The sequence below is a fragment of the Corylus avellana genome, chromosome ca1 (genome assembly GCF_901000735.1).
Source record: "Corylus avellana chromosome ca1, CavTom2PMs-1.0".
Classification (NCBI taxonomy): domain Eukaryota; kingdom Viridiplantae; phylum Streptophyta; class Magnoliopsida; order Fagales; family Betulaceae; genus Corylus; species Corylus avellana.
This window is the reverse complement of record NC_081541.1, coordinates 44787876-44803595: the sequence shown is the minus strand read 5'-3', so window position 1 is coordinate 44803595 and position 15720 is coordinate 44787876. Positions and strand designations below refer to the sequence as shown.

The window sequence follows — 15720 nt, the reverse complement described above, 5'->3', positions numbered from 1 at the left end:
TTCCGATTTGTTTCTTCCTCAAAGATGGCCCCGGCCCCATGTGTTTAAGGTGGTGAGCATTCAGCATGCAAACTTCAACCAGAAGCGTGGGAAGATCACGAGGGATTTGTCTTTTCAAATAAGATATGCTTGGAATGTCGCTTGCGATTTGAGAATAATTGCTTTGTTTTCCTGGCCCTTTCATTTTCACACTATAAGGAGAAAAAGAAAGTTCATTGATTAACGGCTAGAATTTTCCAATCAAGTTCTCGGTCAAATAAAATAAATAGTTTATTTCTTTAATTAAGGTTTTGACTTAATAGATTCAAGGAGATATTATGAGTGGGCCACGATATACAGAACGTCTGCGTGCATGAACAGTCATGCACACCAGCTATATATATATTTTTAAAATTATAATATTAAAATATTATATTTTATTATTTTAAAATATCAAATCACCCCGACGTGCATCATGCCGGGCGTGATGTTTAACATCACCCATTATGAGTTGTAAGTAGAGATGTACATAAACAATTAGAGTTGTCATCTATCATGGTTTCAACAGAGCATTTGCACTCAACTTGTCATTAGTGAGCATTCTTTGTAGCCTCACTAAAATCATTTTTTAGTAAAATCAATTTGGTAAAAGTAGCTAAAATCTTTATTTTTCAACCTCACCATTTTAACCCATAATAAATGGTGAGTGCATAGTATTCAATAAAGATAGTGAGTACTATTCGATCACCAAATAAATAAAAAATAATATAAAGAAATATTTGAAAAAGAATATTTAAATAGAATAGTAAAAGTTGATAGTTCAAATAGTAAGGCCGTTGGGAGGTGTTTTAAAAAAGTGGATAGTTAAAATAGAGAAAAATGTACTTCTGATTATTTTGGTGAGACATGTAAAAATGCTCTATTCAAATCTATTTAAAGACGACTTGGAATGAAATCGAGAACGTAACATATAATTGGTCAATGGGTGCAATTGGAATATGGTTACTTATCTTGGAATGAAATAGCAAATATGTGGTCCTCTTCAAGCCTTACAACCAAAGAGCATTCCTGCCATATACAAGTCAAGCCACCCAATCAAGGAAAACAAAAAAGAGATAAAAGAGCACCTTTCTTTGCATTCTCTACCTCTCAAAAAAGATAACAATGTACTTCATCCATTGACTTGGATTTATTTAGAGACTTCAGTTTCATAATAAAACAATCAACTTGGAGAAATCACAACCAGACCAATAATATCATTTTTTTTTTCTTTTTCTTTTATGAGTAAAATACAAGACAAGCAGAAACTAAAGAGGTGTAATTTTTCTTTAATGCATTTCCATACAATTAAGATCAATCTTTATTTTTATTGTGAACGACCCAAAAAAAAAAAAAAAAACTACTAAAGAACTGGAAATGAAATAATATTTTTATTGTGAACTTGTCATAAAAATAATTGCAATAATTGAATTTTATTATTATTTTCAAATTTGACCTCTTTTTTATATTTAAACCTGTTTTTCTTGACTTTTTAAAAAAAGTTTTAATTTTTTCTTCTCTCTTTATTATCTTTGCATTAAAATAAATATCAACACTAACCTGCGAACATCTACTTTCACGTCCACTCATAACAATTTTTATAAATTATTCACTTTATGTGGATTACCCTTCATCTTCTCAATATAAAACGGGGGTGTTATATATTTTCACACCCGCTCAAGTATATATATAAATCCTTCAAAAAAAAAAAAAAAATGTATTCTACATAAATGATTGAAAATAAAGAAGGTGAAGATGGTGGTATTATTGTAATTATAAGCAAGAAGATCAGATGCTTTGTATGATGAAGTCATTTGTGCTTTAAGTGGTCGAACTAACTCTTATTCAACAGGTGCCCAAAGATGTTGGATATCTTCATCTACCCAAATGCCAGAAAATAGCCCACTAATTTTCATGTTGGTGACATCTTTGGATTGGCATTTTTCCCTTTTGTTTCTTCCTCAAAGATGGCCTCATGTGTTTTAAGGTGGTGAGCATTCAGCATGCAAACGTCAACCAGAAGCTTGGAAAGATCACGAGGGATTTGTCTTTTCAAATAAGATATGCTTGGAATATCGCTTGCGATTTGAGAATAATTGCTTTGTTTTCCTGGCCCTTTCATTTTCACACTTTAAGGAGAAAAAGAAAGTTCATTGATTAACGTCTAGAATTTTCCAATCAAGTTCTATTTATTTCTTTAATTAAGGTTTTGATTTAATAGATTCAAGGAGATATTATGAGTTGAAAGTAGAGATGCACATAAACAACTAGAGCTGTCATATCTATCAGGGTTTCAATGGAGCATTTGCACTTAGGGATGGACCCAGGTTTCAATTTGAGGAGGGACCAAGGGCTAAAATTTTTTTGGGGAGAGACCAATTGGAAAAAAAAACATTAATTTTTTTTTTGCCTAAATTTTTTTTAGCCTCACCATTTTAACCCAAAATAAATGGTGAGTGCATAGTACTCAATAAAGATAGTGAGTACTATTCACTCACAAAATAAATAAAAAATAATATAAATTTTCTCTCTCATTTTCTGTTCTTTGAAAAAGTTAAAAAAATATATAAAGAAATATATGAAAAAGAATATTTAAATGGAATCGTGAAAGTTGATAGTTAAAATAGTAAGGCTCCTGGAAGTGGTTTAAAAAAGTGAGTAGTTAAAAAAGAAAAAAATGTACTTTGGATTATTTTTGTGAGTAAAATTTGATGAGGCTGGTAAAAATACTATAATTAATCAAGTCTATTTAAAGACGACTTGGAATGAAATCGAGCAAGTACATAACATATAATTGGTCAATGGGTGCGATTGGAATATGGTTACTTATCTTGGAATGAAATAGCAATTTTTTTTTTTTTTTAATAGAAAGAGGGAAAGGCTACAAAGGAGGATCATTCCCATTCTGGAAGAGAAAATGGGGGATCCTGTGGGAATGCTACCAAACATAAGGTGGGTAGCGGCTTATTTTGCTAAAGCGTGTGCACGATAGTTGCGGCTTATTTTGCTAAAGAGTGTGCACGATAGTTGCCACATTTAGAAACTTTCAAAGCATGCCAGCTTTGAAAGGAAGAAAGAATTAATCTAATGTATGAAACAAAAGAAGAAAAATGCCAAGAAGAGAAAATAAGGGGCTTTTCAAGCCTTTCAACCAAAGAGCATTCCTACCATATACAAGTCAAGCCACCCAACCAAGCAAAACAAAAAAGAGATAAGAGACCTTTCTTTGCATTCTCTACCTCTCAAAAAAGATAACAATGTGCTTCATCCACTGACTTGGATTTATTTAGGGACTTCAATTTCATAATAAAACAATCAACTTGGAGAAATCACAACCAAACCAATAACATCATTTTTTTTGTTTTTTTCTTTTATGAGTAAAATACAAGACAAGCAGAAACTAAAGAGGTGTAATTTTTCTTTAATGCATTTCCATACAATTAAGATCAATCTTTATTTTTATTGTGAACGACCCAAAAAAAAAAAAAAAAACTACTAAAGAACTGGAAACGAAATAATATTTTTATTGTGAACTTGTCATAAAAATAATTGCAATAATTGAATTTTATTATTATTTTCAAACTTGACCTCTTTTTTTTATATTTAAACCTGTTTTTCTTGACTTTTTTAAAAAAATTTAAATTTTTCCTTCTCTCGTTATTATCTTTGCATTAAAATAAATATCAACACTAAACAGGGAACATCTACTTTCACGTTCACTCATAACTATTTTTATAAATCACTCATTTTATTTGGGTTACTTTTCATCTTCTCAATATAAAACGGGGGTGTTATATATTTTCACATCCGCTCAAGTATATATATAAATCCTTCAAAAAAAGAAAAGAAAAAAGAAGGCATTCTACATAAATGATTGATAATAAAGAAGGTGAAGATGGTGGTATTATTGTAATTATAAGCAAGAAGATCAGATGCTTATCTTATATAATTAACGTCATATATTGTATAATTAATGACGTTAATGAGTTGTTGAAACATGAGATGAGCCAATCACAACTCGGGTTAGGTTGTTTCCTGTGAGTTGTTCTTTGGCGTAAAATTGCTCTGCTCTTTACAAGGAATGGCCTTCCTTGATTGCAAGTTGCAAACAATAAATAATGGTGGGGACAAAGCAATAAATTTCTCTGACTTAATTGCTTACGTTGTGGCCGTTGACAGTTGCCCGAATATGTTGTTTATATATAGTTTGGTGTAAAAAGCAAAACATAGCTTTCAATTATCTCATTTTGCTCTGCTCTTTCCAATCACCTTCCTCCAGTTTCATTCATTTCTTCCACTGCAATCTCTTTTTGCTCTGCCGTTTCCTCCATTCATCTTTCTTCATTTCCTTCCATTTGATCTTCCATTGTAATCTCATTTTCTCTGCTGTTTGAAATCACCTTCCTCCATTTCCTTTCATTACAAACCAGAAAACATGGCTGAAGTTGTCTCTGCCTTCCTCCCAGTGTTATTTGAAATAATGGCGTCTCCTGAGTTCATGGACTTCTTTCAGCAACGAAAACTCAACGAAGGAGTCTTAGAGAAGTTGAAGATATCATTGCTGTCCGTGAATGCACTGCTTGAAGACGCGGAGGAAAAACAACTTACAAAGCCTGCTGTGAAAGTGTGGCTCGATGACTTGAAAGATGTTGTCTATGATGCAGAAGACACCTTGGACGAGATAGCCACCGAAGCCTTGCAACATAAGTTGGATGTTGAATTGCAAACCACTTCAAGTAAGGTACACAACTCTATCTCTAAGTTTCTTAGTAATTTTAACAAAGAGAACCAAAAGATAAAAGAGCTACTTGACAAACTAGAATATTTAGTTAGACAAAAGGATGTTCTAGGTCTGAAAGAAGGTTCTGGAGGAGAATCAGTAAAGAGACGCGCCAGCACTTCTTTGGTTGAAGAATCTGGTATTTTTGGTAGGGATGATGATAAGGAAAAAATAATAAACTTGTTACTCTCAAATGATGCAAGCAGCAATGAAAATTTGTGTGTGATTCCCATAGTCGGCATGGGGGGAATTGGCAAGACCACCCTTGCTCAGCTTGTATATAAGGACAATAGGGTGAAGGAACATTTTGACCTTCAATCATGGGTATGTGTTTCAGATGATTTTGATGTGTTTGGAGTAACTAAAACAGTTCTAGAGTCAGTGACTTCGTCAACTTGTGATATGAAGGATCTAAATCTGCTTCAAGTTAGACTACAGCAGAAATTGATGGGGAAGAAATTCCTACTTGTTTTAGATGATGTTTGGAATGAGAATTATGCTGATTGGGAGGTCTTAAGTAATCCATTTAAAATTGGGGCACCAGGAAGTATAGTCCTTGTAACTACACGCAATGGCAGTGTTGCATCAATCATGAACGCTCTTCCAACTGATCATCTAAAGCCGTTAGTGGAAGGAGATTGTTGGTCACTATTTGCAAAATATGCATTCCATGATGACGAATTTGATGCACGTCGAGAGCTAGAAGTAATAGGTAGACAAATTGTGAAAAAATGTGAAGGTCTACCTTTAGCAGCGAAGACAATTGGGGGTCTCTTGCGTTCTAAACTAGATGTTGATGAATGGCAGAGGATATTGAAGAGCGAATTATGGGATTCGTCATTTGATAAGACAAATATTTTTCCGGCTCTAAGATTAAGTTATAAATATCTTCCATCACATCTAAAGCAATGTTTTGCTTATTGTTCAATATTTCCCAAGGATTGTGTTTTAGTAAAAGATGAAGTAGTCTTATTATGGATGGCAGAAGGTTTCTTAGAAGAAACTAAAAACAAAAGAATGGAAGAGGTTGGTGAAGATTACTTCCTTGATTTGGCATCAAGATCATTGTTGGAACAATCAAGTGGCAATAAATCAAGTTTTGTAATGCATGATCTTGTCAACGACTTGGCAAAATTTGTGTCTGGGCAATTTACCTTTAGATTGGAGGTTGACAATTCTCCCGAAATTGTGAACAGGATTCGTCATTTGTCGTATTTTAGAAACGAATTTGATAACTTTAAGAGATTTGGCGTTCCTTACGAGGCTACTCGATTGCACACATTCTTGCCATTGGAGCTGATGCCATCGGATAATTCCTACTTCTACTTGACAAAAAAAATACCACTTGATTTCTTGCCCAATCTAAGATGCTTGCGGGTGCTCTCTCTATCTCACTATCGAAATATGACTGAGTTACCTGAATCAATTGGCAAAATGAAGCATCTACGTTATTTGAACCTTTCTTTCACTACAATTAAAAGGTTGCCTGATTCCATATGTAAGCTGTGCAATTTGCAAACATTAAATTTATCAGGTTGTAAAGATCTTTCAATATTACCAAGTGATGTTGGGAAACTCGTTAATTTACGTCATCTTGATATTACTGGAACTGTCATAAAGGAGATGCCAATGCAGCTAGGTAGACTAAAATGTTTACAAACATTAACTAAATTTATCATTAGCAAACAAAATGGGGCTTGCATTGAAGAGTTGGGAAAACTTACAAATCTTCGAGGAAGGCTTTCTATTTTAGAGCTCCAAAACGTTGTACCTCCTACTGATGCTTTGAAAGCATGCTTGAATGATAGAAAGTACCTTGAAGAGTTGGTGTTGGAATGGAATGCATTGGATTCTAATATTTCAGAATGTCAAAGATCTGTACTTCACAATCTCCGGCCCCATAATAACTTGAAAAGTCTCACCATCAACAATTATGGCGCCGGAAGTCTTCCAGATTGGGTTGGGGATCATTCATTCTCTAACATAACATTCCTACGCCTAGAAAACTGTAATCATTGTCGCAACTTGCCACCACTTGGGCAGCTATCCTCTTTGCAGCGCCTCTTTGTCATTGGGTTTGAAGAAGTTGTTAAAGTGAAAATTGAGTTTTATGGCAGCAATTCTTCATCAGTTCGGCCATTTGGAGCCTTGAAAGTTCTAAGGTTCGAGAAAATGATGAAGTGGCAGAAATGGTCTTCTTTTGTTGCTGAAAACGAAGGCGGAGTTTTTTCTCAGCTCGAAGAGCTTTACATTGACAACTGCCCTAAGTTGACAGGGCGGCTGCCGGTCCATCTTCCTTCTTTAGCCAAGCTTGATATTCGCAAATGTCCGCAGCTGGTGGATTCACTCCCGAGGGCTCCTTCTTTACTTGAATTCCGAGTATTACATTGCAAAGAGTTTCTGTTGAGGGGGTTGCCAACCGGATTGCAAAAGCTCAATGTTGGTGGATTTGGCCCACTGAAGTCCCTTCCCCGGGGACTGGTGGACTGCAACAGCAATCTTCAGGAGTTAGCCATCTCAAACTGTAACATGTTTAGGCTCCCTAGACTGCCAAACCTTTCATCCCTTGAAACGTTGCGGTTGGACGGCTGTGATTCACTCAAGTCATTTCCATTAGATTTAATCCCAAATCTTTTTTCTATCAAAATCTCCGGGTGTAAGAATCTGGAATCATTTACAGCTTCAGAACATCGTGGACGTGATTTGGTGACCGTGCGTTTATTCATCAACAATTGCCCAAATTTTGCATCTTTTCCAAGAGGAGGAGTTCGTGCCCCCGACCTCACATTCTTCTGGGTCCAAAGTTGTCGGAGTCTGACGTCACTGCCGGAGAAGATGGATGTACTCATGCCTGCTCTCACGTCTTTCTATTTAATTGATTGCCCAGAAGTTGAATCGTTGCCCACAGGGGGATTTCCTTCAAATCTGGAACTTATCAACGTCCAGAGTTGTGAAAAACTCTTCGCCGGTCGGACGAGATGGGGTTTGCAGAATCTCCCGTCTCTTGTAAATTTGTATGTAGGTGGAAAATCTGAAGATGTGCGGTCTTTTCCAGAGCCGGGGTTGCTGCCTTCTTGTTTGACTTTTCTCGATATCTCTCAATTTCAAAATATGAAATATTTGGAGAAGAAAGGGCTTCAACACCTCACGTCTCTTCAAGGGTTGACACTCCATGACTGCCCCAAGCTCAAGCACGTGCCATTGAAGGATTTGCCTGCGTCGCTTTCCACCATACGGATCTACGCATGCCCTTTGTTGAAGAAACGGTGGCTAAGCGGCCATAAGGTTCCTGCCGTCGATCACATTGAGATTGATTGTGAAGAATATATTGGATGACCCAAAAGCCTCCTCTGTTCTGCTCATCGATCGCGCATAAATGTTGACAAGGGTGTCATTTCACCAAATGTACGTACATTGCTCTTTCTTTTCCCATTAACTTTCTCAGATTCTTTCGGTTTTCTAATATTTTTTTGTCTAATAAATGTCTCTTCGTTTCATCGCTGTCTAATTGTTTTTTTTTCTTTTTGTTGCATGGAAAAAGCTTATAATGAACAGAATTTAGAAGTTGGAAGAGCTTGGTGGCGTTTGCAAGAAGAAGAGGCAGCAAATATATAGAATGCATGATTCTGTGAGTTCATGAATACCAAAAGGTTAGCTAATTAATCTTTGGTCCAACTTTTCTCTCATTGGGTCTCTTTTATATTTGCTAAATTCAAATTCATTCTTTTCTTTTGAAAAGATTTTTTTTTTTTTTTGGGTGACATCACGTGTTACATCAGGTATGTGCAAGAACATGTGAAATTTGTATTAACACGTTCTTATAGGAGTGCTTTCTGGTTGGTGCTTGTAGACCAATGAATCAGATACCTCTTTGAGTCTTTCAAACGTTAAAAGAATTTGTGCATCTCATGGATAAGTATGGTTTTTGATCAATTGGATTATGGGCTAATAGTGACATTAAGAATCTTTTTCATCTCAGGAACGGTGGGGTTTTCAATTGGATCAGTAAAGTTATTCTTTGATGGAACAAAGTGCTTATTAGTTCTTCCTGTAATGCATCATTCCGGCCAAGATAATCAAAGACTATGGGCCATGTAAAGCTAGGGATGCTCAGATGCTCTGCGAATCTATAGGTTTGCTTCGGTGATTTGCGTTTCTATAGATCTTTATTTCATTGTCTATCCTCAATTCCTTTGTGGGTTCTTTTGCAGAGTCACTTTTCATTGTCAATATCTTGTGTCATATGCTCAGAATTGAAATTGGTGTAGTTGCTGGCTCCCAGTCTCCATCCCACTGGGGATTTTGCTCTTAAGAAGACTTTGCCAAAGCAGAAAGACAGGTAAGTGAATGATTTTCTGCGAACACTTCATTCTTCAGCATGTGTGTTTGATGACTAACAGATTACTTAACCAATACCAGAGTTGATCTTTTATTGTTACATTTCTTGGTACTTGCCCACTATTTTCCTATGGTTCCTCATGCATAATCAAACACTTAAAAATTAAATTTTCCTAATCTTATTTTAAGCCTAAACCCTCTACCTCTTTTTCCCGCCCTTCATAACAATCGACAAACTTTCCCCCAAACTTCACTGCCAATCAGCTAGGCTAAGATGATTAAGTTATCTTTTTTTCTGCATAGGGACTTGGTTATCTACATACTCTTCACTGTATATGGATTTTCTGTTGCAAACAGTTTCGACTGATCAGAATGTGTGCCAGTTTCAGCAATTTTGTGAATCCAAGCTCCTCGGCTCAGAGAGTATCTACATTACAACCCGTGTGACGGGAACATTTGGGTATGTTTTTATCTGAGTCCTGTGTGCCACTGTGGCTAAAGAGGTAACAAGAGTCTTTTTTTGTTGTTGTAGTTTTGTAGCTCCTGAATATGCAAGCACAGGCATGCTGAACAAAAGAAGCGATGCGTACAGTTTTGGGATTCTTATGATGGAAATCATTTCTGGAAGGAACCCAATTGATTATAGCCGATCTTCGGAGGAGGTTTGCACTATATTCTTAATATCAGTTTGCTCCAAATATAGTAGAATTTCATCTTCCATGTTGCTTTTAACTAAAAAGCCAAGAATGTTTATGTAAACTTAGTTGAGTGACTTAAGAATATGGTTGCAAACAGGAATCCGGAAGGAGTATTGGATCCAAAGCTAGCTGACAAGCCCACTTCAAGGGCATTGAAGCTGTCTCTTCTTGTGGCTTTACGTTCTGTAGACCCTAATGCATGGAAGCGGCCAAAAATGGGACAAGTTATACATATTCTTGAAGCTGAAGACACCCCACCCCATTCAAAGAAGTATGCATTCAACTCTGCTCAAAATTCATTTCAAATTCAGTGTTATACTATTAGTAAAACGAAATGGAAACTTAAAAGGCTAATGAGGTGATGGAAATGATTATGAAAGCAGCAATTTTGTTTATGTTTTGAGTTTCCAGAACTTTATTTGTGAGTCTTATGATAAATTTTGTGCCTTAAGATCCTTAGTCACCTACAGCTTACATTGCATTGTTGGGTGTCTTGCTTGTGATGGTGTGTGGTTCTATGATGAGGGTTCCTTTATCTACATGACTAATTGACCTTCATTTTCATTAGTTTCCTACATTTTGACAGATTTTGGTTTTTCAAACACGAAATGTCATTGTATACTTCCTTTTTTCTTATACTAAGATTATTCTTTCGGTACATTTTGAATCACCTATCGATTATTCTTTATTTATAGTTGGTTGTATTGCAGATATGTTGACGATTTTACTATCTCATGGGGCTTCTTTACCATGACCACATCTGGCGTATATTGGGAGGAAGGTCCACAACATGGGAGATGTTGATCCGGACCATTTGACCCTAATTGATATTGTTTGTGCTCTTACGTAACTGGGGTATACGGACTGTCAGAATTGGTGACTTGTTTTCACAAGTCTTACCGTAGGCCCCACAGCAGTATGGCATCCCATACTTTTGACTTATGTTTTCTCTCTCACACGTCCACTCTGGCTTCTCCGTTCATTGAGCTTCTTCTAGAAGCTTTGTGAAAAGGCATTGTTGTTTTATTATTGAAGCCATTCGGTCATCAAGCATGGAGAGGCAGCAACTTTAGCAAGAAAAAGAGAGAGAGAAGAAAAGAAAGAGTTGCCGAGAGAGAGACTTGTGTTGCAAAGAGAAGAAGAGATACACCATTTTTTATTCTTTTTTATCGCACTTTTGGAGTGCTGAAATGCTTAGAGAATTTTAGAGAATATTTTTCTCTTTTGTATCTAATTCTCTTTTGAGTGAGATTGAGGTGTATTGGGGCTTTTGGGTTGGAGTGGTTTTGTTTGTACTACTCTTTGTACTCCACTTTTTGTTAGTGAATTTCTCATGGATCGTCTCCACCAGTGGATGTAGGCTTGTTAAGCCGAACCACTTAAATCTTGGTGTTTTGTGTGGTTGTATTATTTTTCTATTTTGCACTTTTCTACTTCTTTGGTAATCTTGGAATTTGCATTTGTCACAACACGGACACCGGTAGTTTGTACTGCATGTTTGATGACGAGACTAACAAGGACATTTGTGGGTTGAGCACCGGAGCCCGGAGGAGATATGGAAGGTATAAAAACCAGACGTTATCTTCTTATGATAGCTTGAAAGATTTCATTTGGCGATATGGTGATCATATTTAAAAGAAGGAGAAGCCTGAAAGTGCAAGTATGGGACACGCAATATATGTAGCCGTCTTATTTTTTATCCATGATTCTAAAAACTGAATTGATTTATAGGAACCCGTGCATGTTCATTCTCGAGGGAATTTGATTTGAAATGATGCTCAGACACCACATTGTATAGATCAAAACAGTTTGTACTATCTCTTAACCCCAAAAAGGGCAATCTAAAGTACAAGCCAAATAGAAGAGGTCTGCTTGCAAGACTTGAATCTTGATAGCATTGAGAATTCTCAGCTTTTTGGTGGGTTAAAGTGCTAATTAATTATTAAATTCCTTTTTTTTTTTTTTTTTTTGTCTTTTAACTTAAATTTTTGAGACAACTGATAATTTTTCTTTGGTTATATAATGTATTTTTCTAGGTTAAATTGCTTTAAGTGACTGAAAATTTCAAGTTCTTAAAATCAAATTAGAGCACAGCCAGTATTTTGAAAAGTTTTTGCATGCCCACATTTTGTGGTTTCACAAACCAAGTATTGTTGTTTTAAACAAATAATAACAAAATTAACTCCACATTCAATCGACCAACGCAGTCCAAAGCTTACCAACTAATGATCGGAGACTAGAGCAGATCAGAGCTGATTAACAAAGCAAGACTGTCAAAAACCAGCAACTCTGCGTTTTTTTTTTTTTTTCCAACTCTGTTTTTAGTGCCAAAACAAAAAGGAAATTCATAACACCTTCAAATTTCTCTTCGTTTCATTACTGTCTAATTGTTTTTCATTTTTGTTTCATTAATTGCATGGAAAAAAATTTAATTAACAGAATTTAGGAGTTCGAAGAACTTGGTGGCAATAGCAAGAAGAAGAGGCAGGCAAATATGAGGCATGAATACCATAAGGTTAGCTAATAAATCAAGTAGCTTCAAAAAAATGGTGTTTTTCTTCAGAAAATTGGTCCAGATCGATAGGATGTTTTCTTTTATTTTTTTCTGTGTCTTTGCCTTTTTTTTCGTTTCTTAAGTAGCTTCAGGAAGAAATGAAAATGTCTAAGTTTTGTGAAGTCCCATTGATCTTAGGATTTTCTTCGATATAATTCTTTCTAATTTGTTAGGTGGTGTCATTCATAAGGATTTAATAGAATTTGGGTTGATCATGAGCTTGAAGATACCAGTTTGATAGAATTTGGGTTGATCATGAGCTTGATTATATTTTAGTTCAAAGAGAATGCAGAAAGCTACCAACTTTTTTTTTTTTTTTTTTGATCTTAAAAATGAAGAACATGTTGAGCTCTTTTTTCCTCCCCTGCTGTGGTTCTGCTTTACTGTTACTGTCAAACACTTTGCTGACAATTTTCTTTCAATATTTTATATACAATTATGCATCTGAATATTTCTAAGGAAACTACATACTTCCCCTTCCATTTAGTTCAAAAATTGACAAACATGTTGGGGTAATATATGGCCCTATTTTGCTATGTTAGGAAAAAGATAAAACAGTTTGCATTCAAAATAAGGAACAAGAAGAAATTACCTACAATGGTTGCTGTCATGATGGCTTTGTATGATGAAGTCATTTGTGCTGTAAGTGGTCGAACTAACTCTTATTCAACAGGTGCGCAAAGATTTTGGATATCTTCATCTACAACCCAAATACCAGAAAATAGCTAGCCCACTAATTTTCATGTTGGTGACATCTTTGAATTGGCATTTTTCCCATTTGTTTCTTCGTCAAAGATGGCCCCATGTGTTTAAGGTGGTGAGCATTCAGCATGCAAACATCAACCAGAAGCTTGGAAAGATCATGAGGGATTTGTCTTTTCAAATAAGATATGCTTGGAATATCTCTTACGATTTGAGAATAATTGTTTGTTTTTTCCCGGCCCTTTCATTTTCACACTATAAGGAGAAAAAGAAAGTTCATTAATTAACAGCTAGAATTTGCCAATCAAGTTCTCGGTCAAATAAAATAAATAGTTTATTTCTTTAATTAAGGTTTTGATTTAATAGATTCAAGGAGATATTATGAGTTGAAAGTAGAAATGTACAAAAACAGCTAGAGCCGTCATCTATCAGCGTTTCAGCGGAGCATTTGCACTCAAATTGTCATTAGTTTGAGTATTATTTATCTTATCCATTTGTAATCAAGTCTATTTAAAGACGGCTTGGAATGAAAGAACATTCCTTAATCAAGTCTATCTTAGAGCACGTTTGCTATTTCATTCCAAGATATTTGTAACTTAATCTTAGAGCACGTAACATATAATTGGTCAATGGGTGCAATTGGAATATGGTTACTTATCTTGGAATGAAATAGCAAATTACGAGGTCCTTTTCAAGCCTTACAACCAAAGAGCATTCCTACCATATACAAGTCAAGCCACCCAACCAAGGAAAACAAAAAAGAGATAAGAGACCTTTCTTTGCATTCTCTACCTCTCAAAAAAGATAACAATGTACTTCATCCATTGACTTGGATTTATTTAGGGACTTCAATTTCATAATAAAACAATCAACTTGGAGAAATCACAACCAAACCAATAATATCATTTTCTTTTCCTTTTTCTTTTATGAGTAAAGTACAAGACAAGCAGAAACTAAAGTGGTGTAATTTTTCTTTAATGCATTTCCATACAATTAAGATCAATCTTTATTTTTATTGTGAACGACCCAAACAAAAAAAAAAAAAACTACTAAAGAACTGGAAACGAAATAATATTTTTATTGTGAACTTGTCATAAAAATAATTGCAATAATTGAATTTTATTATTATTTTCAAATTTGACCTCTTTTTTATATTTAAACCTGTTTTTCTTGACTTTTTAAAAAAAGTTTTAATTTTTTCTTCTCTCTTTATTATCTTTGCATTAAAATAAATATCAACACTAACCAGGGAACATCTACTTTCACATCCACTCATAACTATTTTTATAAATTACTCATTTTATTTGGGTTACTCTTCATCTTCTCAATATAAAACGGGAATATTATATATTTTCACATCTGCACAAGTATATATATAAATATCCTTAAAAAAAAAAAAAAAGTATTCTACATAAATGATTGATAATAAAGAAGGTGAAGATGGTGGTATTATTGTAATTATAAGCAAGAAGATCAGATGCTTATCTTATATAATTAACGTCATATATTGTATAATTAATGACGTTAATGAGTTGTTGAAACATGAGATGAGCCAATCACAACTCGGGTTAGGTTGTTTCCTGTGAGTTGTTCTTTGGCGTAAAATTGCTCTGCTCTTTACAAGTAATGGCCTTCCTTGATTGCAAGTTGCAAACAATAAATAATGGTGGGGACAAAGCAATAAATTTCTCTGACTTAATTGCTTACGTTGTGGCCGTTGACAGTTGCCCGAATATGTTGTCTATATATAGTTTGGTGTAAAAAGCAAAACATAGCTTTCAATTATCTCATTTTGCTCTGCTCTTTCCAATCACCTTCCTTCAGTTTCATTCATTTCTTCCACTGCAATCTCTTTTTGCTCTGCCGTTTCCTCCATTCATCTTCCTTCATTTCCTTCCATTTGATCTTCCATTGTAATCTCATTTTCTCTGCCGTTTGAAATCCCCTTCCTCCATTTCCTTTCATTACAAACCCAAAAACATGGCTGAAGTTGTCGCTGCCTTCCTCCCAGTGTTATTTAATATAATGGCGTCTCCTGAGTTCGTGGACTTCTTTCGGCAACGCAAACTCAACGAAGGAGTCTTAGAGAAGTTGAAGATATCATTGCTGTCCGTGAATGCACTGCTTGAAGACGCGGAGGAAAAACAACTTACAAAGCCTGCTGTGAAACTGTGGCTCGATGACTTGAAAGATGTTGTCTATGATGCAGAAGACACCTTGGACGAGATAGCCACCGAAGCCTTGCAACATAAGTTGGATGTTGAATTCCAAACCACTTCAAGTAAGGTACACAACTCTATCTCTAAGTTTCTTAGTAATTTTAACAAAGAGAACCAAAAGATAAAAGAGCTACTTGACAAACTAGAATATTTAGTTAGACAAAAGGATGTTCTAGGTCTGAAAGAAGGTTCTGGAGGAGAATCAGTAAAGAGACGCGCCAGCACTTCTTTGGTTGAAGAATCTGGTATTTTTGGTAGGGATGATGATAAGGAAAAAATAATAAACTTGTTACTCTCAAATGATGCAAGCAGCAATGAAAATTTGTGTGTGATTCCCATAGTGGGCATGGGGGGAATTGGCAAGACCACCCTTGCTCAGCTTGTATACAAGGACAATAGGGTGAAGGAACA

The 15720-nt window shown here is 35.3% G+C and overlaps 3 protein-coding genes across 4 annotated transcripts in view; 2 read left to right on the top strand and 1 right to left on the bottom strand.

Moving 5' to 3' along the window:
* The first annotated feature begins 5038 nt into the window (after positions 1-5038).
* Positions 5039-6950, top strand: LOC132173162 (putative disease resistance RPP13-like protein 1). The gene is made up of 2 exons (XM_059584719.1): positions 5039-6806; positions 6916-6950. The coding sequence occupies exons 1-2, from the start codon at positions 5039-5041 to the stop codon at positions 6948-6950; spliced, it is 1803 nt and encodes a 600-aa protein (XP_059440702.1).
* A 63-nt stretch (positions 6951-7013) lies between these two features.
* LOC132167256 (probable serine/threonine-protein kinase At1g01540) lies at positions 7014-11172 on the top strand. Of its 2 annotated transcripts, XR_009438668.1 has the most exons (7): positions 7014-8203; positions 8340-8448; positions 8778-8931; positions 9010-9137; positions 9440-9798; positions 9932-10105; positions 10545-11172. XR_009438668.1 is itself a non-coding variant. In XM_059578168.1 (2 exons), the coding sequence occupies exons 1-2, from the start codon at positions 9918-9920 to the stop codon at positions 10636-10638; spliced, it is 282 nt and encodes a 93-aa protein (XP_059434151.1). In that variant the 5' UTR covers positions 9877-9917; the 3' UTR covers positions 10639-11172. The 2 variants fall into 2 exon arrangements, 1 of the variants encoding a protein (XP_059434151.1); XM_059578168.1 differs by lacking the exons at positions 7014-8203; positions 8340-8448; positions 8778-8931; positions 9010-9137; positions 9440-9798 and having other exon boundaries at positions 9877-10105.
* Positions 11173-15604: 4432 nt separating this feature from the next.
* LOC132173146 (putative disease resistance RPP13-like protein 1) overlaps positions 15605-15720 on the bottom strand; it is a 1196-nt gene continuing 1080 nt past the window's right edge. The window contains exon 2 of the mRNA XM_059584718.1: positions 15605-15688. Within this exon, the coding sequence (XP_059440701.1) occupies positions 15605-15688 (84 nt within the window). The remainder of the gene's footprint in view (positions 15689-15720) is intronic.